Here is a 24,103-nt window from a genome sequence, read left to right on the forward strand (position 1 = left end):
GTTGCTCACTCCTTCCCTCCCACTGCCTCCTTCCTGCTCAGGGAACGGAGTTGAGAACTGGAGGCACAAAAAGGTGGGTTGAGATAAAAACCATTTACTGGAAACAGCACTTCTGTGAGGACCTCAGCACTCCCCAGCATCACACTCGGCCATGGGGCAGGGGCACAATTTCTTCATGATTCCTTTATCCCTGGTGACACTGCTGGTCCTTTCAGCAAGCCCCACTGGTCCATATTGTGGTGTGGTCTCACCTATCAGTGTCTTGAGTTGATAAAGGCTAATCACAGACACAGCTGGGACCCACAGTACTCAGCCCTTCCCTGTCCCAAGGACTCTCCCTCCTCCCTCTCTGCCCATAAGCTCCACAGGTGCATTTCCAGCCCAGTACTAAAGCAGCTACACTTGGCAGGAGCGGCCATGAACACTCCGGTTTCCCTGGCAGTAGGAGAGCAAAGGGGCAGCAGATTGCTCTGGCTCACCCCTGCCCTGGGAGATGTGGGTAAAAAGGGATGGGAAATTCCCATTTTATTTCCAAAGGAGCTGCTGATTTTGTAGGTGTCCTAAAACGTGGGTTCCTCACCTGGCCCTGCCTTGTCCATGTCTTCTGGGAGGATGTAGTGCAGCCTCACCTGAGTGGGATAAAGCATGTTGGGTTCCCACTGGGAAATCTTGGCTCCATAAATCACATGACATTAGTTTCCATAATTTTTCCTCAGTAGGATTCTTACCGAGTTTTGCTTGTAAAGTAATCCCAGACCAGCACTGGGCTGAGGTCCGAGGAGGACACATTTCACTGTTTCTGTGGCTGGATCTCCCTGCACACACTGAGCAAAACATCAATTCCCACCCCTTTATTTACAACCACCAGGTACCACCATCTTGGTTCCACGTGCTGAGCGTCCCTGAACCCTTCCTGAAGGCACATCATGAACCAGATCCACCTGCTCTCCCACCTGCACTCCTGCCTCATCGCCCTTTCACATGTGGAAACAGCTTCCTGCTCCCAAGATTAACTTTGGCTCCAGAAACTATAAAGATCAGTCCACTGACAACGGTTTTCCTACTTATGCATATTTTATTGCATTAAGGGAAAGACATCCGGCTCTGCAGTGTCTGCAAGTCGAGCCCAGATAAGATTATCCAGCACTTACCAGGAGTGCAAACAGCTGAGCATTACTGTTGTGCTTTGCAGTGTTTCACCTCGGAAGGGGCTCTGCTTGGGAATAAAAGCTCTTTCCAGGGACAAAGCCCTCATGCAGATAAATGATTAAAGGAAAAAGGCTTACCAAGGGCATTGGCACACCAAGGCAATGTGTGACAGCCAGCGCAGTTTATCCATCTGGGCAGTATTTATTTCTTATGGAAAGAGTTCCCAGAATTACTTATTGGGAGAACTCCTGTGGCCAAACAATTAGCAGTGTTAAAGAATCCCCTCCTAGTCTATCCCAGAGGAAGTCACATGCCACCCTTCTGCCATCCCTCTGAGAGGATGAGGAGCTGTGCTGTGTACCCAGCTTTAGGGACGGGATGAGACCCACCTCACCCATCCAGGGCTGTACCTGCAGAGCTGGGTGCTCTGGAGCTGGCACTGTGAGTCTGAGCCAGCAGTCAGGGGCTTTCAGCCACAGAGGGAGAGAATGCTGAGAATTAGGGACCCAGACCCCTGACCCCCCAGGCAGTAAGAGGTTTGAGTGTTGGATGTGCTGGTGAGGGGGAGTGAGAAGCTGCCAGCTGTGCCCCCACCAGCACTGCCTGAGGCTCTTCCCCTGTGCCAGGTCACTGAGGGACCTGTGCCTGCTGCTGGGAGGGTGGGGGTCAGTCTCAGGTCACTCAGCTGCACTCTCAGTGACATCTCTAACATCTGAGGACAAGGCAGGGCTGTACTGTGGACATGCACAGGGCTCTCCTGATGGTCCCAGGCACTGTTAAACAAGAGCACATGCAGTAGTAGGAGAAGATCAGGGAACAGACGTAGTAGCTCCTCTCCTCTTTCCAGGTTTTCTGGCCTGCAAGTGGAGATTGGTCTAAAGATCCCACAAAACATGACAGGTCAGACCCCACCTGAACAGCTGCTGCCCTTCATGGGAACAAATTGCATTTACACCTTTAGTGAAGATACAGAAAGGTGTCCTGCTTGCCCTCTCCATCACAGATTGTGGCAGCAGATGTCAAAAAAATAAATAATCTTTAAATGTTACAGACAAAGTGCCTGCTGGCTAATACTGCACTGGGGATGTCAGCTTCATGCTCACACTGAGAAAACAACATAAGGCAGGTACCTCTGAGAGTCTGGAGGACCAGAACAACATCCAAAGGTAATTGTGGTTCCATCAGGCTTGAGAGTGGCAAGGGAAAGCAGAGACACCGGCCTGCAGGAAAGAGTCTGGGTCTAACGAGAAACTGGAACTTAGAGATAAATGAAGACAAGATACAGAAGATTTTGAGTGTGAAACTAAAACTGCTGAGTTTGCAGAAGGATCAGGCCAGGAACCTTTAAAGAGCAAGCCTGTAAGAACCTACTGGTGCTGACAGAGTTGTCATCAGGTCGTTCCAGAGAGAAGGGTGGGAACATCTGCCAGGAGCAAAGAGAAGGTGGGTGCCAGGCTGAGAGGCTTGAGCACCCTCAAACAACATTGCAAGGGCCCTCAAAGAGGAGGGGAAAAGGTGCTTTTGGAGGGGTGAAGGTGCTATAATCACCTGTCTGCAATAGTCATTGTAGTTTTCCTTGGATATGAGGACAACACAACCAGCATAAAGTGAGCTGATGGGGTGTTTTTTTGTATCTGTTCCTTTTGGTTGTTTTTAGAAGAGCTATTTGGGAAAATAACTTCAGCTTCAGTAGGCATGAGTCAATGCCATTTGGTGTAAATGGGAAGATCAATAGGGGCAGATTGGTGGCTGTTGCTGAGAACAAGCACAAATCAGGAGAAGTGAGGCGAGCTGGTTCCTGCAGCTGGGCAGGTTCGGGAAGTTGAGCATGCAAACAGAAAAGAGAAAGAAAAGGCACAAAAAAATCCCTTCTAAGCACAAGGGAGAGGCTGGTGAAACAGAGCTTCTCCCCTAGCAAACAAGCAACACACAGACACCAAGGAGGGACTCTGGAAAGAGTGGAATTTCTCCAAGGAAAGAAAAGAGCCTTTGCTGGAAGATGAAGGAGTGCAGGGAGACTGTGAGGACTGCTTGCAGAGTTCCATGGGATAACTATGCGCCCTTCAGCCAGGTAGTTGGGGACAGACAGTCCTCCTGTGTCCTCAGTACAGTGCCCTGGAGGTCAGACATCTCCTGCTCCCAGTGTTCCAGGAGAACAATTTATGGCCAGTGACAACATGAGGGCACTGGGACAGCAGCATCAGGGAGGGAAGAGAGTCCTCAGAGATTTGCTGAGGGAGAGAAATGTGGCTGCACCTGGATTCAGGACGAACAAACGTTGTGTCTCCAGCAGTGAGGGTGCAGAGTGTTTTTGTGGTGAGGGAGAAGAGGAATCCAACCCCGGATATTTGCAAGGCTTCGGGGGAAAGAAAGAAAGCTTGGTGGGCACAAGAGCTCTGCGACTACAGAGCAGTCTGCCTCCCTGCAGGATCCTTGACTGCAGAGCCAGCAGTCTGTCAGCACAGGGGAATCTTGAGCCACCAGTGTGGCACAGGATGCCAAAGTGGCCATGGGGACAGAGGGTTCCAGTCTGTGTGGGAAAATATTGATGCTGTGTTATGTTAGTGAGACCTTTCTGTGTTCTGCACAGGGAGCCTGCTTGAGGAGGAAGCTGAGCTGGGCTGTCAGGATGCCTGAAGAGGGAGAGAGTCCATTGGAGAAGACATGGTGCTACATGGTCAGCCTGGAGCAGCAAATCCCAGCTGGGAGATGGCTGCAGCACCAGGGAGGAGAGCCCTTGGCTCGAGCATGCTGCTGTGGGCCACCCTGGAGGGGCAAGCCTGCAAGAGCTAGCAGCTGAAACCCAGTGCCAAAAATTACTTGGACCCAGGATTCAGCTCCTTGGATCTAATGCACCAGGGTTTGGACAGGGTTTGGGACACCAGCATGGTTTCGATATACTCCTGGGTGTATATTGAAAGGGGAAAGGCTCTTCTGGGCTCACAGCCACCAGATCCCATGGCCAGTGGCACTTGGGGAACTCTGGGGTCTCACACGGTGCCTTCCCAGGAGATTTGGGGCCCAAAGTTCTCACTTCATGGGGCAAATACAGGAGGTATTTGGGTTCCTAAATCCATTTGTCATCACTGAAAACTTTTCCCTCTGTGTTCACAGAGCCTTTGAGTGGATCTAATGAACCAGAGATGGAAAACTACATGGCTGGCCCACTGGGAAGGTACCACACAGACAGACCCAGCACAAGACCTGTGGGGAGGGCACCCAGCCCCAGCTCCCTCCCTGTACCCTGCAACCTCTCCATAACCAAGGACATACCAAAGAGCTGGTATCCCCAGGACAGCACCACAGTCTGGGCTACCAGAAAATCGGGTTGGGTTCTCTGGCACCAATTGCCTTACTCGAAGGGTGCAGAGGGATGAGGCACAGCAGACCGTGTGTCCCCCCCAGCAAAACTCCCATGAGCCAGGGCAGGAGAAAATGTCAGAGGTGCTGTGTGAGTGGGATGCAAGTGGCATCTTCATTTCATTTTCCGATAACTGTAGGGCTTTGCAATTACATCTGCTGATCTGATAGTCATTAGGGAATGATCAGCCAGTCATTGGCAGGGGCTGTTTGCCTTTCTGCTAATTAAATTGCATTTGATTTGCAATCAAATCTAATGAGTCAAGTGAGCTTGAGGTAGGCTCAAGTGAAGCAGAGGCCAGCTCCACAGCCTTGCTGTGCATGGAGAGCCACATCCCAGGAACACGACCAGGAACCACCCTGAGGCACAGGGGAGTGAGGGATACATCTGCAGGTGAGCAGTGCCAGCTTTGTGGCAGGGGCAGGGCTCCTGCTGTGCTGCCAGCAGGTGACCTTCGAGGCTGTGAACTTTGAGACGTGCACCAGTGCATTGGATTGGCATGGCCAAGCTTTGGTAGTGGGGGGGATATTGGGGTGGCTTCTGTGAGAAGTCACTAGAAGCTTCCTCCATGTCCAGCAGAGCCAATCTCTGGTGGCTCCAAAGATGGACATGCCACTGGCCAAGGCTAGGCCAATTAGGAGTGGTGGTAATGCCTTTGAGATTACATATTTAATAAAAAGAAAAAAAAAAAAAGGTTCATGTCCAGTGGCAATTGTGGCCAGATAAGAGCCGGGTGAGAACATGTGAGAGGAAAGCTCTGCAGACGCCAAGGTAGTGGAGAAGGAGGGGAAGGAGCTGCTCCAAGTGCCAGAGCTGAGATTCCCCTGAGCCTGTGGTGAAGACCATGGTGAAGCACCTGAACCCCTGCAGCCCAAGGAGGGCGCAGGAGTGCAGAGATCCACCCGCAAGCCCTGGAGGAGCCTGTGCCGGAGCAGGGGAATGACTTCTGTCCCTGAGCAGCATCCCATTCCTGTCTCCCTGCACCGCTGCGGGCAAGAAAGTAGAGCTGGTAAGGAGGGAGGAATGGGGGGGAAGGTGTTTTTAAGGTCTTATTTTACTTTTCATTATCCTGCTCTGATTTTGTCAGCAATAAATTCAATTCATATCCCTAATTAGAGCCTGTTTTGCCTGTGAAGGTATTTGGTGAATGACATCTCCCAGTCCTTATCTCAGCTCATGAATCCTTTATTTTCTCTCCCCTGTCCAACTGCAGAGGGGAGAGATAGACAGGCTTTGGTGGGTGCCTGGGGTCCAGCCAGGATCAGCCCACTACAGCCAGACATCCTGTGCTGGCATGGAGTGCTCCTCTGGCAGGTGGTCCTCTGGCTGCCAGGCCAGGAGAGAGACAGCAAGTGCAGCCCTGACTGTGGGCTGTGGAAGAGGGGCAGGGAACAGAACAGGGCAGAGAGCCCAGCACGGGGCTGCTGCTTCTCGCGTGCACCTCTCCTCGTGCCAGCTGTGTCTGGCAGCTGCAGTGGTTTGGGACACCGGTGTGATTTCAGTACACTCCTGCGTGTGCATGGAGAGAGGAAAGGCTGTTCTGGGCTCACACCCACCACATCCTGTGGTCTCATTCTGCACCATCCAAGGCAGATGGACAGGCCTGGTCCTGATGCCTGCATATCGTTTGAGTGACTCCTGCTGTGGCGATCACACCACCAGCTGGTGGCTGGTGCTGCACCCGTCTCGTGCAAAGGCACATCCAGGAGCCTCTAACACATGACTGCTCCAGGCAGGCTGGTTGGGCACCCATGCACTCGGGTCTTTTTGGGATGGCCAAGAGCCCACAAGTCATAAGGAGCAAGTGGGACCTGGCTCAGAGGCTGAAATTAAAGTGCCATCCTTGTGCCAGCCGGTGCTACTCTTACAACCTGAGATGATCCCATACACTCACATTTTATTTTTAAAAAGAGAAAAAATGAAAAGTCAAGAGGATTAACCATCACATATGGCACAGTGATTGTCTGGAAAGACCAGCTTAGCTTCCCTCTGAGCGCTTAAGCTGATATTAGCAAATACAAACCCTAAACAACATTGGGAAGCCTCAATGGAACCCAGTGCAATTGCATCAATTTAAGAATCTGATTAGAAAGAACATAAATATTCTTTAACTTGCTGAAGGCAACAATGTAAGACAAACAGTGCAGACACCAGAATTTGGCTCCTTGCTCCTCTGCTCTGAGAAATGACATCAGGAGGGAAAATCTTGTGGCTCTGAAACTGCCCTCACTTGGGCAAGCTCAGCCAGGATCACTCCTGGCTGTTCACCATCCACAGCCCCCAGGACGACGACAGGAGGGACCACACACCCCAGCACCCCCGGTTCTCCCCAGACAGCTACACCAAGATCTGGGCAGGGATTCTGTTTATTTGGCAACAAGCAGGGACTGTGCCAGAGCTTGGAAGAGGGATGGTGGAGCAGCAGCCTGGGCGTGGGTCAGAGCATGGGTCTTGCATTGCTTGGCAGGAGCATCCACGAGCCAATCCACACTTCCTGGAAAACAGGCGGGAGAGGTGGGGGCTGAGCGAGGCAAGGAGACCAGCAGGAGTCTCCATTAGGATCAGTGCACCCTTCTCCAGTTCACCCCAGATTTGTAGGGTGAGGCACTTATAGCAAGGGATTTCTAGTAACCCCTACAGCTGTTGTGTGCAACCACGTGGTGGGAAAGCACAGGCCAGGGAGGGCCAACAGCAAACACGTTTTGCATGGTGAGACACCAACCCCCTCTGGCCAGGCCTGCCAGTCCACAAGCCCAGGAACCCTCTGGCAGGAGCCAGTGTCCTGGCCCTCGCTGCTCAGCTGTGCAGTGTTTCTCTGGTGGTTTCAGCTCACGTGCCCGTGTTCAGTGCCAGGCACAGAGACCCTGGGGGTCTCTGAGCACCGCTCCTTGGGAGTCCCTGGGTACTGCTACCTGGGGGTCCCCACTGCAGAGCAGCATCCAATGAAATGGTCCGACCTACGTGCAAGCTCCAGCACAAGTTCAAACAGCTCAAACGCAGAGGAATTCAAAGAGTTCTTGGTGGCCCTTGCTGGGGCACCAAGAGGGACAATTTCCAGGAGAGGACATTGCAAACACCATGTCGCACTGCAGCAACTCACCTACAGTTCACCAAGTCTGCATTTCTCTGTGGAAGTAAAGAGAAAGCCTGAGTCTGACACTGTGGTCTGAACAGTCCCATTTAACACCCAAAATAGACTACTCAGAAGAAACTTGTGGGTTTCTCCTTGCTCAGTGTGCCCAGCCAGAGCACCTCCGGCTGCCAGCACTTCATCCTGCCAGCTCAGACCACAAAGTGGTGGCACTGATGGGCTGAGCTGGTCCCTGCCTGTGTGTCCCTGTACTGGCCCTGGGCAGTACTCACCTTGCCTGGGTAAGATCCAGATCATCTGGTCAGTGAAGCCATTCAGCTTGGCAAGTGACTTGAACTGCGATTCGATTGTGGGTGTCACCCACTGGGCTCTGCCTAAAGACAAAGACATGAGTTAGCTCAAGGCGATGCCTGACCCTGCATCTCCTGGGAAGCTGGTGAGTGTGGCCAGCTGAGGGCGGGATGGATGGCAGTCCCTGAGAGAAGGCTGCAGGCACTGGCAGAGGTCCTGGAGAGTGGCAGCCAGGCACATGAGACACCCTACCCAGGGAACAAGATGAACCAGGGGTCCTGACACCAGCACAGTGACCCTTTCTTGGTTCCTGTCCCCACTGATTCTGTTCCCCCTTTGCAGCAGGACCCCCACTCTCCACCCCATTTCACCAAGCAACTTACCCAAGGGCATGGACTTGCAGCACAGTGCAGGAGCCTGAGCCCCAGCCTCCCCTGCCACCCCAAATGACTGCCCCTTCCCTACCACACAGGGGATACACGGTAGCCCCTGCCTCACTCCTGCCCCTCACCCAGGGCAGGAGTGAAGAGGGAGACCTCCTGTCCCCTGGCTCCTGGCCTTGCAGGACCCTCAGAAGCACCTGACCCCTCTGAGCAGCTCCCCACTGCTGGCTACGCACTGTAAAGTCTCAGCATGTGCAAGGTCTCCCCGTTCTTCTTTCTGGTGGCAAGGACAATCATGTAGGACCTGTCGTCGGTATCCACCAGCTTCACCGTCTTATTGCCTCTGTCTGCAAAAGGAGGTGCAGAAAAATCAATTACCTCCTCCTGGAAACCCCCATGCTGCAAAGGGGCTGTAAGAGCACGAAGCCCACCAAGCTCATCTTTCCTGGGTGTCTCCCCGTCCTGGTTTTCTCTCTTGCTAAGGCTCCTCTGAAAGCCTGGGGGAGCCCACAGACCACAGCAGAGCAGAGGGATGGGAAGGTGAGGGCAGAAAGGGCTGTGGATGGTCAGTGCAAGCTGTTGGACAGTGTCAGACTGATCTTTGGGCTGGGAATGGTGGAAAACCACTCCAGCTCCATCCTCTGGGAACATCCACCCACAGCCTCTTTGCAGAATGAACCTGCTTTTCCCCAGGGTTTAAGCTTGGTCTGAATGTGTTTATCCCAGAGGGAGGGACTGGGGGGTTCTGCCATGCTGCTGGGCCACCAGCCTGGGGGTGCAGCTGGCACCTGGACACAGAGGGATGTCCCACCCAGGACACAGGAGGGGCAGGCCATGCCCCCAGGAACAGCCAGCTGCTTCAGACAGGGATGATGGGACATGCCTCCACCCTGCCCCAAGAGCCAGGCACCCCCACTCACCAGTGCTGTAGTATTCACCCGGGCTGCCTGTTGGCTTGTAGATCGACTCGAATTTCATACATGTCTCAGGGCTGCAAAACAGTGAAGGATGCTCCAGCTGAGGTGAAGTGACCCCCTTTCCCCTCTCCTGTTCCAGGGTCACTATCCCAGACGTGGGACTTGCTGTTCAGAGATGGGATGGTGTGGCCAGGGCAGGAGGGGACAGACACCACTCTTGGAATAATGGGTACCTGGGCTGGCAGGGGACAGTGCTGGTGCCTGGGGATTATCCATGCCCTCACTCATGCTCTGAGCTTCTGGGATGAGGCTGCTTCTGCTGGGAAAGCTGTAATCATAGGGTCCCGTCCCACCCTCTGTGGTGGCACTGGTCCTGGCTGGTGCTGCCCTGAGCCTGCCCTAGAGAGCGGGTGCCCACAGCTGTCCCAAGCCCCTGGTGGTCCTGTCTCAACTCCGGCCCAGGTCTTTGGTGAGTGGACTCAGGTGGAGAACCACTAGTGAAGGTCCAGGGAGGAGGTTGATAGTGAAGCCTGTGGAGAAAAGCTTGTGGGACTTACGCGGGAATTGCAAAGGAGATGTTCAGGTCACCATCCCCCAAGACCTCAATGTTGGCCATTGCCATCTTCAGCTGGTCCTTTTTTTCAAGGTAGGTCTTGGAGTCAGAGGCCATAGCAGTGATGTACCATGTCCCTGCAATCTGGCAATGAGAGCAGGCTGTGAGTCCAGAGGAGCAGTCAAGAGTGTCCCCTCTTCAGGGACCAAGCCAGGACATCCTCAGTCCATGGAACATCCACATCCCACCCAGGCAACAAAATTCCCTCAGGGACGCCTATGCAGGAGCTGGGTGACTGTCCTCACCTGGGTGTGACAGCGAAGCAATGGTAGCTGTAGAGACCCCAGCAGTACCAAAACACCCGAGAGTCCTCCCTGCGCTGCTGGTGACCAGAGATCACACTCGTCCCTTCCCTTCCCTTCCCTTCCCTTCCCTTCCCTTCCCTTCCCTTCCCTTCCCTTCCCTTCCCTTCCCTTCCCTTCCCTTCCCTTCCCTTCCCTTCCCTTCCCTTCCCTTCCCTTCCCTTCCCTTCCCTTCCCTTCCCGAGGGTCACCTTTCTCTCGTCCGGCTCCGCAGCTCCCAGCTCCGCAGCTCCCAGCTCCGCAGCCTGAATACGCAGCAAGCAGAGCAGGGCCAGCCCCAGGCTCAACCCCAAGGTCCTCATTTCGCCTCAGCTCCTTTGGCCTCAGCAGTGGAATGGGGAGTGCTGCCGGGGCTGTGGGATTTATAGCTCCGTGCTGCCCGCTCCGCCCCGCGCTGGAGCCGTGCTCAGCCCCACGGGAGCGCCTGGGGTTGGCTTCAGGGCAGGAGTCAGCCCAGGGTGAACAAACGCCTGGGGCACAGGTGGGGCCGGTGCCTCCCAGCCCCAAAACGGAGTTACAGGAACTGTTGCACCACTGCTGAAATTGGGGATTTCCCCGGTTCTCTGAGTTACTTGCGAAAGAACAGCCGAAGCGTTGTTTTCCAACGGGCTGCCGGAGGGCTGCCAGGAGGAGCGGGAAGATCTTCCCGGCAGAGGCCCTGGGGCAGCCCCGTTGCCCAGCCCACCAAGGCCCTCGGTGACCCGCTCTTCTGGCCAGGCTGAAGCCGGGCCCGGGATCCTGCTGGGATCGTGCTCCAATCCAGCCCCGCGCTGCCTGCGCCGGGCCGCTCAGGGCCTGCCGAGCGGGGGGCACCCTGAGCAGGGCGGGCACAGGGAGGGGTTCGTGTCCCTGTGCGAGCGAGTCCCTCCTTCCCAGAGCGTGATGTCCCCTGTGGCCTGGCTCTGCCAGGCTCCTGGGGTCACAGCCCCACACCTGCCTGGGCACTGAGGGACTCCGGGACAGGGAGGCGGGGGGGGCCCAGAGGCGGGGGGGGGCCCAGAGGCTGCCGTCGCTCTGCAGGAGGTGGAGGGGGTGAAAACTGCCCTTGGGGCTCGTGGCAGCATGGCCTTCCTTTGGTCAGATGGGGGACCAAGGGGGTGGCAGACAGGCATGGGGGTCCATAGGCAGCCCTGGGGCCACCCCACTCCCAGCTGGGTGGCCCGGGAGAGCACTGAGCAGGGAATGGCATTTCCTGGGGGTGTCCCCGAAGGCAGCACTGCGCAGCCTGACTGCTTAACCCTGTCTGCCCAGAGCTACCGACCACCCAGCCCCTGTTCACCCTGGCTCCATTCTTCCCTGCCCTGGCAGCTGCTCCCCTGCACCTTCCCCATCCTCTGCTCCCCATCCTCCCCATGCTGGGCACAGGCAATCATCACATCAAGGGAGCCCCCTAACACCCGTGGGGGGCTGACAGGAAGAGTCAGCTCCAGGACTGCTGGGCTCAGGGTGTCTGGGGGCCCTGGCAGCACCCTTCTACCTCCAACAAAGCACCGAGCTCTGGGGCAGCTTCTGCATCTATTTATTTAGGAGGTTGAGAGTGATCCTGGTGTGGAGCAGGGGGGTCTGGCAGACCCTGGACAGGGAGGATGGGAAGGAGCACCACGGAGCTGGGAGCAGAGCCCATCATCCACTAGGTCTGGAGGACACACAGCCCTTCAGCTGTAGAGGCAGGACAGGCAGACGATGTGACATAGAGCCCCGAGGCAGGTGGGGGATCTCCCAGGGGCTGCAAGTCCCTGCTCAGCTGGAAGGGAGTCACAGCTTCCCCTGGCCATGCTCACCTGATGTCCCTGGTGCACTGATCTGCTGGAAAGCAGAGAGGGGTGAGTGTGCCGTTGGCAGCACCCTGAGCCCCCACACAGAGTTCCCATGCAGAGGGGCCGCAGCTGCCACCCTGTGCCCTCGGGCCACTCACCTGACTTGGGCAGGATGGCCAGCATGTCCTCAGTCAGGCCCATGGTGGGGATGAGCTCCTTGAACTTCTGCAGGAGCTGGGGGCTCACATCCTGCTCCCTTGCTGCAGCCACACACCCAAAGTGGGGGCTGGTGAGTGGAAGGAATCCCAGCAGCCAGTCCCACAATGGGGGTCCAGCTACTGCGGGGCAGCATCTGGACCCCAGGGAAGGGCTAAGGTGAAGCCATGAACATGCAGGGTGGACACCAGGCAACCCACAGCTGTCCTGGGCTGGCAGCAAAGGGGCATGAGCCCTTTTGGATGAGTGATGCATTCACTTGGGGTGGTATGGGGTGGCTGGCAGGGTTGGGTTTCTGCAGCTGGGCTGGCACACTGCAGGGGGCTCTGGTTCAATCCGCAAACAGCTGGAGATATCTTTAGTGCAAGGTTTCATTCACCCCAAAATTAATTCCCTAGGTGATGGACATGGGGTGCTGCTGTTGGTGGCCCTGGATAGTGGTGGGGAGCCCAGCCCCTGCCCGCCACCAGTGCCCCCATCCCTTCCCGTGAGCCAGGTCCCTGCTCCCAGTACGCACTGAGGAGCTGCAGCGCCGTGCTGGGCTCTGTCTCACTGTGCTGGGCCTCGTGCAGGACAGCGTAGTGGCTGTAGTCTGTGTCCATCACATGCAGATCCCTCTTCTCTTGTGCTCCTAAAGGACCCCAGAGGTGACCAACGTGGTACAGTCTGAGCCCTCCTGGGCCCTGCTGGGGCCCACGGCTCAGTGCCCGAGCCTCAGATTTGCCTGAGGAGGGTATGAGGAGGGAACCCCTGCGCGATGTGGAGGAACCAGGTGCCCACCCGCCCACGACCTCTCACTGAGCTGTGGAGACAGAGGGGCCAAGCCCACCGCTCACTGCTCCCGAGGCATGGGGGCTGGGGATGTCCACCCTCTGTTTCAGGGTACCCATGGCTCCAAAGCCCCTGCCCACACATACCCACGTAGTGCCCCGCCTGCCCGCTCTGCTGGAAGAGCAGATCAAACTTTTGGCATTTGTCTAGCCTGGAAAAGGAACATGAAAAAGAAAAATGTTTCTGGATGCTGCATGGGAGGGCAGTGGGGTGGTGGGCACAGGAGGGAGCCCAGCCTGCCCAGGGGGATGCACCGAGGCAGGACTGGGCAGCCCGGGACAGTGGGTCGGGGGAGTTGCTGTGGTGGGGAGGGGAGTCCCTGGCCCACGGGGAACTCAGCGAGCAGGACGGACACTTACAAGGGCCAGACCAACTTAATGGCCAGGTCCCCTTCTGGCATGAAGCTGATGATGGCCATGGATGACTTCATCCCATCCTTCATCTTCAGGAAGACGGAGCAGTTGGAAGCGATGGCTGTGACATGCCACATCCCTGCAAACTGCACCAGGACATCACCAGTGGAATTTGGAAAAGCTGTGGGGACCTGCCACCAGCTAGCAGGACCTGGCAGCCCAGAAATTTGCCAACCTGCAGTGGACCTGCTGCTGTCTGTGGGGACCTGTCACCCTCTTCAGGGACCTTCCACCATCTGTGGGGATCTGTCATGGGGAACCTGACAGCCCAGTGTAGAAACCTGCCAGCCTGTGGTGGCAGACCTGCCACCCTCTGTGGGGAGCAGCCAGGCAAACATGAGGACCTGCCACCTTCCTGCATGCAGAACACCCTGTCCTGCCCCGTGCCAGGTGTACGGGTGCAGCACCTGGCCCATGTTCCCTGGGGAAGTGCCACACGCCCTTGGGGACATCATGGCCCCGTGTGTTGGTGTCCCTGCAGTGGGCTGGCGCTGGACACAGCAGCCAAGACTAACCTGGTTTTGCACAGGCACTCCTGGAAGCTGCCCTGCTGTTGGCTCAGGGATGGAGCTGGCAGGTGCCTGGGGGTGCAGCACAGGCCCCCTGCCCCAGCCAGCCCCTCCAGCCCAGGCAGGATGTGCCAGGCAGCATCCTGTGCAGTTACCTTCCCGGTGTCCAAGTCCGGCTGCACGGGGACCTGGGCCCCTGCCTGCAGCAGGCAGAGCAGGGCCAGCGCCAGGCCGGGCAGCGCCGCTGCCATCCTCTCCCTGGAGTGGATGTGGGCAGGACAGGCTGCACCCACCTTTATAGCCCCCACTGCTGGCAGCATTCCTGCCCACGCCAGCTTTATGCAACAGGTTACACAAGAGCTGGGATAACCTGTGCCCAGCTTAGGTGACAGCACTGGCCCTGTCCCCCCCCAGCTGCCCAGTCCCAGATGAATGCAGCCTTGTGTGAGACCCAGCCCAGAGCATGCCAGGACCAAGTGCTGCCCCGTGCCTGCTCCGTGTCTGGGGGAGAGCGTGAGGTGCATGCCCAGGGCCCCCTCCTGGCTGTTGCCATTGGTTCTAGGGTCTTCCAGTGATGGGATGGATCCTGCCTCCGGATCCTCAGTGCCAGAGAATGGTTGTGCTGGTGTTCTACCCCACAGCCCGCTGCCCTCAGAAGGGGTGGTGGCTTCTTAGGCTGGTGGCAGCAGGCTCAGACCCCACTGCTGGAGAGGGTCCAGGTTCATGGGATGGAGCCCAGGGGGTGGCCAGGATCGAGCCACACCCAGAGCTCACAGACATCCTTCTGCTTCATGTCCATCCTTCCCCAAAATTCTGGAGACCCCCCTGATTGCCCATCGCCCCATTCCCATGCTGCCAGCCTGCTCTCCAGCAGGGAAACCAAGGCAGGGAGGCTGGGGGAGCCCAGGGTGCCCACAGGACAGAGGGGGAGCAGATGCCCCAGTGGGTCCTAGCCTCGGGGACCCCTTTTTCTGGGACAGGGCAGGTTCAGTGGCCAGGCAGCACCATGGGGCAGGGCTGTGAGTGGACATGGGGTCTCAGCCCAGCAGCTCCACAGCCAGGAGCTGGGGTCAGCCCTGATCCCCAACCCCAGTCCCATCCCTACTTGGCCATGCTTCCCCCTCCCCATCACTTCGTTGGGGCTGCTCCACAACAATCCAGCAGGCAAGGTCTGGTTTTTTATGGGCTTTAATTGGGACAGGGATACAGGTGTGGGTCGTGAAGCCAGGGAGCGAAGGCTGCTGCGGTGCTGGGGGGGCACTGGGGGTTGGATGGGGCAGGGTGGTCACCAGCTTGGTGCTGTTGGGGCTCTGGCTGGCAGCAGCTGGTGGGTCCGCCTGGAAAAGATCGGGGGTGAGCATGGCTGAGCTGTGGGAGACCAGGTGACACACAGGGGGACATGGGCTTGGCCAGCCCCACACTGGGTGGGTGGGCACCCCACAGGGCTGGGTGGAGGATCCCCAGTAGGTGTGAGGAGTGACCTGGGGAAAGGTTGTGGAAGGGCTGGGGGCTCTGTGGGATGAAGCAGCTTTAAACACCCCCATACCCTCCCGCAGGGCTGGTCTGAGCCCCAGCGAAGGCAGGACTCACCTAAGCAGCATCTGCCATGCATTTGTCTGTAGGAAGAAGAAACAGGGAGATCAGCTCCTCTGGGGGCTGTGGGACCTCAGCCCCCCTGAGGGATCCTGAATGGGGGCACCCCATGGCTCGCCCCACACTGGCCCCACAGAGAGGGAGGGACAAGCCAGGAGGGTCTCCTCCCTCTCAGTCCCCCTGGGGTATCCTGCCCCCTACTCCCCGACACCCTCCCCGTGCTCCCGGCCTCACCCGTCTGGGGCAGGATGAGGATCTCGTCGTCTGTCAGGCCCTGCTCCCTGGAGAACTGGGTGAACATCTCCAGGCGCTCAGGACTCAGCTCCTTTGTCCGGCCTGCAGCCAAGAGCAGGGTGAGAGGCAGCCCCCCTGTGCCCACCAGCACAGGGGCACAGGCAGCCCAGCAAGGGGGTCCCAGCCCAGCCATCATCCCCCCCGTGGGTCACCCCAGCTTGGGAAATGACCCTAAACCTGCCCTTCTCCCATGGGAAAGACAGACATCCCGGGGGGTGGACAGCATGGGGGTCCTGGGGCAGACGTACTGTAGAGCAGCACCATGGTGGAGGAACTGGTGCCCTTGGAGATCTGGGTGGCCACCAAGGCGTACTCGTCATAGTTGGTCTCCACCACATGGATGTTGTGCTTGCTGCCCCAGCCTGTGGGGGACATGGGGGCACAGCTCAGCCCTGAGCTCCAAATCAGCCCCAAGGCAGGAGCAGGGACATCAGGGCTGTGAGCGTGTCCGGGGCTGCCCCATGGGAGCTGGGCACTCACGTGGGCTGGTGTAGCTGAACCGCCCTGGCTGCTCTGTCTTGATGTAAAGACTGTTCCTCGTCACGCACTGGTCACCCCTGGGGAGCACAGCAGAGGGGGATGCACCAGTGCCCACCCCCAGCACCCCCTCCCTGCTCACCCCCTCCCCATTCCCCATACTTGGGGTAGGTGGAGGTAACTTCCAGGTTCCCATCTGCGGTGGTGGAGATGATGGTGGTGCACATCTTCATCAGGTGCCTCTTCTCCTTGAACCAGTTGGAGTTGGAGGCCAGGCCGATGCTGTACCATCTCCCTGTGAGCTGCACACAACCTCCACTCAGCCCCAGCTGGGCACAGACCCTGTCTCACCCCTCAGCCCCCACCAGCCCCAGCCCAGGCCATGTCGCTCTCCCCTGGCAGCCCATTCCCCACAGCAGGACAGTGTCCCAGGGTCCTCGTTTCCCAGGGAGCTGCTCCAGCTCTTGGCAACCACAAAACCAGGAACAAGGAAATCAATGCCTGTTTCATGACATGCCCTTCACTGCCCTTGCATGTTTCCTTCCTCTTCACCCCAAGCCCAGGGAGTGTGACAGGACTGCCTGGCTCTGAGATGCCATTTCCATCCATCTGGGGGTCTGAGGAGGGGTCAGGACACTGGATCCAGCATGGCTCATTCCAGTCCGCTGTATGGAGCCAGCAGTGTGATGCCCCTCAGGGGAACTGCCGGCCTTGGAGAGCAGCTGTGCCGGGACCACCCTTGCAGCACATCCCAGACCCCTGTCCTCCCTCCATCCCCATCACCTCCCTGGGGTGGCTGTGTCCCCCAGGACCTTTCCAGGGGCAGAGGGGTGTAGGGGACACCCCAGCACAGCAGCCCTTGGTTTTTTGTGGCCCTGGGCTGGGGTCTTTGTCGGGGCGGGGTTCTCATGGCCTATCTCTGTGCTGTCAGCCTGAGACTGTTTTTCTCACTCTCCCCTGTAAGATCCCTGTGCATCCACACCCACTCCACAGCACAGCAGCAGCTTAGACCCATGCCTAACCCAGGGTCCTGTCCACACGCTGGAGGCTGCATGCTGGATCCCCTCCAGAGCCACCAAACCCAGGTGCTGGGATGTCCCCAGGATAGGGGGCTGCATGTGCACCAGTGCGAGCCTGTCCCCCCATCTACCACCCCCTCCCCACATCTTCAGGGCAATAATCCCCCAAAACACCCCAAACCTCCACAGAGGTGATGCCGGTTGGCCTGGATCACCTTGTCCTGCTGGAAGTCAGCTTGGACAGGAATGCTGTCCTGGGCGTGCAGTGTCCCGAGCAGGGCCAGCCCCAGGATGCCGAGCAGTGTGGCCTGCATGGCCGAGCCGAGCTGAGCCGAGCTGAGAGCTGGAGGCAGAGCGCAGCAGTGCTGGAGAGTTTGTTGAGCCCCTATTTATGGACAGGCGTTGCGGGGGCCCCCGGGGAGCCAGCCCTGCCTCCCCCCGTGCCGTTATGCAAGCTGGAGCAGGGCAGAGCGCTGAAGCCAAAGGGCAAGCAGGGGATCCTACGCTTCCCTCCTGTTGATACGACGTATTTGCTCTAGGGTGCCAAACTGCTCTGCAGTGAAAACAGCCAGCGGCCGCCCTGCCCCCAGCGCTGCCGGGCCGGGCCGGGGAGCGGGGCCCAGAGCTGCCCCAGCCACGCACGGTGGCCCCACTCGGACCCAGAGTGCTCCGGTGAGATGGAGGGAATGTCCAGTGCCTGCCAGGTCCCAACCCAACACATGGGACTTGACACCTGCGTGTGCTCCTGCGGGACCCCCTGCTTGGCCTTGACTCAAGTCCCTGCATCACCCAAGGAAGCCTCTCTGCTGGCCCCAGCACCCTCGGGGTGTCCCACTGCGGGGCAGCTCCGGGGCGTCCCGCTGGTGAGCCGGGGAGCCCCATGTTCAGCTCCCTGGGGACCAGCCCGCAGCCAGATGGATCCCAGAGCTTCACACCCCACCCGCCCCAGCACCCTGCACACTTTGCCAGGAGGGGCTGGAGACGCTCTCCCCCTTGGTTTGGGGTCACCAGCAGACAATCCGGGGACCCCCCTGCAGGGGCTGGGTGCCAGCTGCAACGCCCATGGGTCTGGCAGGGTTTGGGCAGGGCTGGCCATGCCGGGCAGAGCCCCGGCCCCGCGGCGCAGCTCTGCCCGGGTGCTTTACGTAAGGAGCATGTTTTCACAACAGCTGGTTTTCCCCTGGCAGCCCCCCCTGCACATTCCCTTCCCCACGCCCCGCTGCGAGGCCGCCCTGCCCCGCGCACCCCGCGCCTGCCCGGCCCCGAGGATTTATGAAAACAAAACAAAAGCTGAGCCAGGCAGGACTGGACATCACGAGAACCTGGCTGGGGCCCCGCACGCTGTGCTGGGGCTCAGTCTCCCCCGGAGCTCACCGTCAGGGTGCCAGGGGAACTCTCGCCATCGGGCACAGAGGCAGTGACACCCGGGGGTGTCACTGTCACCTGGCACTGCGGCAGGAACACAAAGTCCCCCCTGCTGCCAGGTACTCCCAGCTCCCTGCCCAGGTGCCAGGAGGGGGTGCCCGATGGATACCTGGGTGGTGCCCGGCTCTCCTGGAGGAGGCAAAGCTGGGAGCCAGCCCAAGGACCTGGAGGTGGCAAAGCTGGTGCAAGCTCAGGAGCATGGGAGTGCTTGAGCAAGGCTGGGGGCAGGATGGGGTATCTGGGCTGTGGGTCCCCGTGGCAGCTGGACACAGACCCTTGGGCATAACCCGGGTGTTTGTTTGCACCCAGAGATGGTTTAGCCCCAGTGACAGATGGGCTGAGCTGGGATGAGGGGTGTGGGGAATCCTTGGGGGCCAGCCCAGCGCCCGGGGGATCTCCCCTTGCCCCCCTATCCCCCTGCCCAGTGCAGCCACTTCGGGGTGCAGGTGAAGTGAGCTGGATCCACTCAGCCCAGCTCTGGCAGGCTTGGGGGGAGGCCAGGCTGGACACGGCTGCCCTGCACGTGGGCGGTGGGAACAGGGGCTGGCTCCGGGCACAGCACGTGGCTTCCCTTACATAATTCCCTGATAAACAACATGTGTGACCAGTTCCCACTAGGATTGCAAAATGCTGGTGCTGGGGGCAGAGGGCTGCGGGGGGACTGGGCCCCCACCTGCCTGCTGCGGGGGGACCGGGCCCCCACCTGCCTGCTGCGGGGCTGCTCCCTGTCCCCTCCTGAAGCCAGTGGCAGTGGGCACCGCTCGCCTGGAATGCGTGGCAGGACAGCCTTGGCCAGGCTCCACATACAGGGAGGGGGGGTCTGATGAGGGGCTGCAGCATTAACCCTGGGGCTCTCCCCTAGTTCAAGACCCCGCAGACCCTGCAGCCCCCCCAGGGCCTGCCTGTCTCTCTGAGAGGTGCTGGCTGTGCGGGCAGGGGTCCAGCAGCCTCTCGGGGAACCAGCTCTGCAGGGCTGGGGCAGGGGAACGGGGTGTGTCACAGCCCTGCAGGCCCTGGGGATGGGCAGCAGGACTGTGGGACTGAGATTCCCTCCCCTGGGGTCCCTGAGGGATCTCCCAGATTGTTGGGGGAAAAGGGAGATGCTGTGCTCTCCCCAGTGCCCCTAAGTCCATGCCCCCTGTGGCCCCAGGCATGGTGCTGTTCCCCTCAGGGCCCGGCCCTCCCTTGCCCCCTGCCAGCTGGACCACAAGCACCACATCACGGGAACCACCACAATTCCTGCCCCACTGTCCTATGTCTGGGGAGGTCTCAGGGAGAAGATGGCGGGGGTCTGCATGGAAGGGGGCTGCACAGCCCCCCAGCACACCCTCGGCACACCCCAGCCAGGAGCACATGTCCAAGGCACTGGCAGCCCATGGTGGAGGCAGTGCTGGCCTGGCTGGGGCACACCAGGAGGTGACTGGCCTGTACACAGGCTCTTCTCTGAGGCGTTTATTGGGGTGCTGCTGGCTGCTGCAGGAAAGTGGGGCACAGAGCAGAGGGGGGACACAAGCTGGGGGGCACAGGACAAGGACAGACGCAGCTGCCAGCACAGCTGGAGGGGCTGAGGAGCCCCAGGGCTGACTCCAAGCTGTAGAGCAGCAGTGGGAGCTGATGAAAGTGTGGCTCAGACCTGTGTGGCCATGGGCAGCTGGCTGAGGTGAGGGCTGAGGTCTGGGACCCCGTGGCAACTCCGTCTGCACCTACAGCTTCGTTTCTGGAAGGAAGAGAAGTGCTGAGGGGCTGGGGGGGTGTTCAAGCCCAGCACCAGGGCTGGAGACCTACCTCTGCCTCCCCAAGCACCAACGACAAGTGATGGAGCTGTCCCCAGGGACCCCACCCCTCGCCCCAGTGTGCCCCTGTGCCAGGACATCTCATCCCAGACCAGCCCTCACCCCAGGAGACACCAATATAGACCCATCAAGCCCAGTCTGACCCGTGGTGGGGGGGGGGTGAATGGGGCTTGCTTTGCCAGGATGTACGTGATGCCCATCCTGAGTGAGTTTGCCACACAAGGGCACAAACTCTGTTCTGGGGAATGGTCTGGCATGGCCTCTCCTGTGCCAAGACCAGCCCTCCCACACTCCTGGGGCAGGACCACACAGCCACGGTACAGTGTGGATCTGGCCCAGTGTGTCCAGCCCACAGCCAGGACAGGGACACCCCACTGGTGCCCAGTGTGGGACCAAGCCTGGCACATGGGGGCACCCAGCGCATCACTCGGCATCCCCAACTCACCATCAAGGACGTGAAACTCATCTGCAGAGTCACAAAACCCTGCAAGAGACAGAGGCCGGGGGGTCACCTTATCTGGGACCTGGCACCCTCCAGCCCCTGCTCCCCCAGGACATTGCAGGGCACAGCCCCATCCTTGCATCTTTGTCCCTGGGGTGGCCGGAGGATGGGCACAGACCCCACACGGGTCTCCCTGAGGACCATGTGCCACCCACCGTAGGTGGGGAAGTAGTAGGTCACATCCTCACTCAGACCCACAGCCCTGACGCGCTGCTCAAACTTGTCCACGACGGCGTCACTGACCAGGCTGGTCCGTCCTGCACACGGGGAGACACCATCAACGGCCTCAGGCCCTACCTGACCCTGTCCCGAAGCCCCCCATGTCCCTGCACAAGGCTCAGGGCCCAGGGGGCTTTCAGCCCAGAGAAGTGGGTTCCCAGTTCCCCCCTTACCAGGTCCCCCACAGCATCTGGGGACAATTCTCCAGCTGGGGAGTGACCCCCATTGCCATGTTGGGTCCTCCAAGGCTTTAGCTGGCATCCCCTGAGTCCAGCACAGGTTTCCCACCCCTGTCCCGCACCTGCCATGAGGCCCTGAGCCCTGACGAACCATAGAGCTTAACAGAGATGCTGCGACCCTTCTGGTAATAGAGGATCATGAAGCTGCTGGGGTCGGCCTCACCCACCACCACATCCACCTTGCTGCTTTTCCTATGGCCTGCCAAGGACAAGAGGATAGCCCAGTTAGTCCCGGTTAATCCTGGTTAGCCCCAGCATCATCCAGGGGCTAACCAGGGGCATCATTTCCCCACAAGCTGGGTGTACAAGGGGTGAAAATTAGGGCCAGAGTGGGGCAGCCCAACAGGCACCAGCCCATGGTGTCACCTGTGATGGCATCTGGAGCTTAGAGACCCAAGACACAAAATACTGGGAGGGCACTGGGAAGAGGGACATGGGTACCAAAACCCTGCCGAGAGCAGGACTGGGGGGCTCCAGCAGCCTCCTGCCACCCCAGACCAGTCTCCCTCACCCTTCAGCAGGAAGCGTCCGGGGGCCTGGGCGGGAAGGTAGTGCTGCCTGATTTCCCAGCACATCCTGTCCCTGCATGGGGAGAGGAGGAGATGTCAGCACAGGCTGTGGGGAGGATCTTCCTGGGTCCCTGCCCGCTCTGACTGCCAGGGCACACACGCTGCGTTTCCTTGGGACTTTGTTTTCTCCCCAGGGAAAGATGTCCCGGAACACTGGGGAGACAGACACTGTGAGAGATGCTGAGCCCAAAACCTGCTGAGCCCAAGGAGTTCCTGCCACCTCCCTGCAGGGCTGAGCCTAGTCAGAACCTCAGGGCTCACCAGGCTGGGGAAAGTGCTCACAGATGTGCTGAAGGTCCCCATCCTCAGACATGCTGCCTCTGGGATAGTCCCAAGAGCCAGTCCCGGGCTGGGCAGCCACGGAGCAACCACATGCCTCAGTTTGGCCAGCCTGGCTGTCCCCACACTGACCAGCCTGGGCACCCTGAGCCCAGCCTGGGCTAGTGGCTGTGTGGGTGGCAGGGAGCCCATCATGGCCAGGGCTTCTACTACGGAACTCCCTGGAGGGTATCCCACCCACACTTGGCTCTGGGGAAGTTCTGTCCTTGGAGCCTGTGGCCAGGGCACTGGAACTGCTCTGACCTGCTTTCAGAGTTCCCATCCCAACCAGCACCCCCTGTCCCCATCCCAGAGCACCAGTCCTGTTCTGACCTGCCTGCAGCATCCCTGTTCCTGCCCGCAGCCCCTGTGCCCAGCATCACTCACAGCTTCCTGAAGGTGCTGATGGCCAGGCTCTGCCCATCCAGGACGGTCACCATCACCATCGTGGCCTCCAGCTGGTGGCTGTGCTCTGCCAGGTAGCTGCAGCGGGAGGCCATGCCGACCAGGAACCACTTCCCTGAGAGCTGCATGGCACAGGGGTGGCACCATCTACAGGGCCACCAGCCTGGGGTGTCACCACTCAACTACCCTGAGCACCCTCCTTCCCCTCACTTGACACCTCTGCCCACAGCCTGTCCCTTGGGATGCCCACAGGGCACAACTGCCCTCCAGGGGCTGGCAGGTGGGCTGGCAGGGCAGAAGGAGCCTGACACGGGGACAGGCTGGGGGTGTGTACGAGGTGTCTAAGGCACCTGCCCATTGCTCACACTGCCCACAGCACTGTGGGCACCCCAGTGCCACACTGGTTGTATGCTGGGCATCACTTGATGCCGCAGCCCCAGCTCGGCCCCACCAGCAGAGCCCCGAGCTCAACCCAAGAGTGAGGGCGGCTGCACGGGCCCTGCAGCAGCCCCAGGTGGGTGAGGATAGGGGTCCCTGTGAGGCTCCGGCCCTTGCACCTGCCCTGTGGGCAGCTCTGCGGGCAGTGCTGGGGCTGAGCTGGGCTCTGGCAGTCCCGGCGGTGTGCGAGGGGCACCGAGGGGCTTGGGCTGTGGATGGGCTGGGGGGCTGAGTCTGGGGAGGACGAGGGGGTCAGCCCTGGAGGGGGACGCGGGACAGGAGCCACCGCGGCTCCCTGCAGCCCACCCAAGTGCGGGGTCAGCGGATGCCCACAGACCCCCTCCCCACGCCCTCACCTGCTGGAGGCTGAGCCCCTCCTGAGCCGCCACCTTCTCCAGCGGACTCTGGGGACGGGGCGGCCGCCGTCTCTGCGCCGCCCTCTGCCCCCGCGCCGTGAGGAGCAGCCCGAGGAGCAGGAGGGTGCGCAGGGCCGCCATGTGCCGCTCTGCGAGGCTGGCGCTGCCGGGAAGCGGCGGGGCCAGGCGGGCACGGCCGGGGTCAGCGCCGGGGTCAGCGCGGGGCCGGACCGGGCTGGGGCTCAGTGAACGGGCCCGGACAGGGCCGGGGGTTGAAGAGGGGCCGGGGCGGGGGGGTCTGGGCACAGACCCGGGCGGGGGTCCCGGGGGTCCCGAGTGGGGGTCCCGGGGGTCCCGAGTGGGCGGTGCCTGTTCGGGACGGGGCGTGGTCTAACGGAGGCGTGGCCGTGGCGGCTGGGCGTGCCTGTGGGGGCGTGGTCTGCGGGGGCGTGGCACGAGAGGGGCGTGGTCGGGACGGGCGGGGCGGGGCGGGCGGGGCGGGGCGGGACGGGACGGGCCGGGCGGGGCGGGGCGGGGCGCGGCGGGCCAGTGCCGCTGCTGCAGGGGCGCCCGTGAGCGGTCGTGCCGCGCTCGACTCGCTGCGCCTGGCACGCTTGCGGGGA

At 59.9% G+C, this 24,103-nt stretch overlaps 4 protein-coding genes across 7 annotated transcripts; all 4 read right to left on the minus strand.

The window, feature by feature from the left end:
• Nucleotides 1-6,858: 6,858 nt before the first annotated feature.
• Nucleotides 6,859-10,463, minus strand: LOC138119781 (extracellular fatty acid-binding protein-like). Its single transcript, XM_069031941.1, has 7 exons — nucleotides 10,299-10,463; nucleotides 9,750-9,889; nucleotides 9,196-9,266; nucleotides 8,512-8,622; nucleotides 7,874-7,975; nucleotides 7,611-7,636; nucleotides 6,859-7,004 (listed from the first exon to the last, which is right to left on the minus strand). Exons 1-6 carry the CDS (start codon nucleotides 10,407-10,409, stop codon nucleotides 7,611-7,613), a joined length of 561 nt encoding a protein of 186 aa, XP_068888042.1. The 5' UTR covers nucleotides 10,410-10,463; the 3' UTR covers nucleotides 6,859-7,004.
• Nucleotides 10,464-11,618: 1,155 nt separating this feature from the next.
• LOC138119699 (lipocalin-15-like) lies at nucleotides 11,619-14,117 on the minus strand. Of its 4 annotated transcripts, none has more exons than XM_069031804.1 (8): nucleotides 13,989-14,117; nucleotides 13,840-13,866; nucleotides 13,271-13,410; nucleotides 12,998-13,062; nucleotides 12,598-12,711; nucleotides 12,023-12,124; nucleotides 11,889-11,910; nucleotides 11,619-11,766 (listed from the first exon to the last, which is right to left on the minus strand). In XM_069031804.1, the coding sequence occupies exons 1-8, from the start codon at nucleotides 14,082-14,084 to the stop codon at nucleotides 11,763-11,765; spliced, it is 570 nt and encodes a 189-aa protein (XP_068887905.1). In that variant the 5' UTR covers nucleotides 14,085-14,117; the 3' UTR covers nucleotides 11,619-11,762. The 4 variants fall into 4 exon arrangements, with proteins under 4 accessions (XP_068887905.1, XP_068887904.1, XP_068887907.1 ...); XM_069031803.1 differs by having other exon boundaries at nucleotides 11,889-11,913; XM_069031806.1 differs by lacking the exon at nucleotides 13,840-13,866 and having other exon boundaries at nucleotides 13,989-14,111.
• Nucleotides 14,118-15,005: 888 nt separating this feature from the next.
• Nucleotides 15,006-17,661, minus strand: LOC138119767 (lipocalin-like). Its single transcript, XM_069031919.1, has 7 exons — nucleotides 17,432-17,661; nucleotides 16,360-16,499; nucleotides 16,201-16,277; nucleotides 15,969-16,082; nucleotides 15,661-15,762; nucleotides 15,424-15,449; nucleotides 15,006-15,170 (listed from the first exon to the last, which is right to left on the minus strand). Exons 1-6 carry the CDS (start codon nucleotides 17,528-17,530, stop codon nucleotides 15,424-15,426), a joined length of 558 nt encoding a protein of 185 aa, XP_068888020.1. The 5' UTR covers nucleotides 17,531-17,661; the 3' UTR covers nucleotides 15,006-15,170.
• A 2,417-nt stretch (nucleotides 17,662-20,078) lies between these two features.
• On the minus strand, nucleotides 20,079-23,661 carry C8G (complement C8 gamma chain). Its single transcript, XM_069031993.1, has 7 exons — nucleotides 23,481-23,661; nucleotides 22,669-22,808; nucleotides 21,906-21,976; nucleotides 21,486-21,593; nucleotides 21,092-21,193; nucleotides 20,880-20,918; nucleotides 20,079-20,358 (listed from the first exon to the last, which is right to left on the minus strand). Exons 1-7 carry the CDS (start codon nucleotides 23,619-23,621, stop codon nucleotides 20,345-20,347), a joined length of 615 nt encoding a protein of 204 aa, XP_068888094.1. The 5' UTR covers nucleotides 23,622-23,661; the 3' UTR covers nucleotides 20,079-20,344.
• Between the last annotated feature and the right edge of the window lie 442 nt (nucleotides 23,662-24,103).

The sequence above is a fragment of the Aphelocoma coerulescens genome, chromosome 17, assembly GCF_041296385.1.
Source record: "Aphelocoma coerulescens isolate FSJ_1873_10779 chromosome 17, UR_Acoe_1.0, whole genome shotgun sequence".
Lineage (NCBI taxonomy): Eukaryota > Metazoa > Chordata > Aves > Passeriformes > Corvidae > Aphelocoma > Aphelocoma coerulescens.

Bases quoted from the DNA above. Each gene is read 5' to 3' on its own strand.
- LOC138119767 (XM_069031919.1), bottom strand. From the start codon at position 17,530: ATGCAGGCCACACTGCTCGGCATCCTGGGGCTGGCCCTGCTCGGGACA. The intron at 16,500-17,431 runs GTGATCCAGGCC...GGTTGTGTGCAG, and splicing joins CTGACTTCCAGCAGGACAAG to CTCACAGGGAGATGGTACAG. The intron at 15,763-15,968 runs GTACGTCTGCCC...TCTTGGCTGCAG, and splicing joins CACCATGGTGCTGCTCTACA to GCCGGACAAAGGAGCTGAGT.
- LOC138119699 (XM_069031803.1), bottom strand. From the start codon at position 14,084: ATGGCAGCGGCGCTGCCCGGCCTGGCGCTGGCCCTGCTCTGCCTGCTG. The intron at 12,712-12,997 runs GTATGTGTGGGC...GGGGTCCTTTAG, and splicing joins GCAGGCGGGGCACTACGTGG to GAGCACAAGAGAAGAGGGAT. The intron at 12,125-12,597 runs GTGCGTACTGGG...GTGTGGCTGCAG, and splicing joins CACGGCGCTGCAGCTCCTCA to CAAGGGAGCAGGATGTGAGC.
- LOC138119781 (XM_069031941.1), bottom strand. From the start codon at position 10,409: ATGAGGACCTTGGGGTTGAGCCTGGGGCTGGCCCTGCTCTGCTTGCTG. The intron at 7,976-8,511 runs GTGCGTAGCCAG...CTTTGTCTTTAG, and splicing joins GCACATGCTGAGACTTTACA to GCAGAGCCCAGTGGGTGACA. The intron at 7,637-7,873 runs GTGAGTACTGCC...TTACTTCCACAG, and splicing joins CTGGATCTTACCCAGGCAAG to AGAAATGCAGACTTGGTGAA.
- C8G (XM_069031993.1), bottom strand. From the start codon at position 23,621: ATGGCGGCCCTGCGCACCCTCCTGCTCCTCGGGCTGCTCCTCACGGCG. The intron at 21,594-21,905 runs GTGAGGGAGACT...TGTCCTTGGCAG, and splicing joins CGGACGCTTCCTGCTGAAGG to GCCATAGGAAAAGCAGCAAG. The intron at 20,919-21,091 runs GTGGGTGGCACA...TGTCTCTTGCAG, and splicing joins CTACTACTTCCCCACCTACG to GGTTTTGTGACTCTGCAGAT.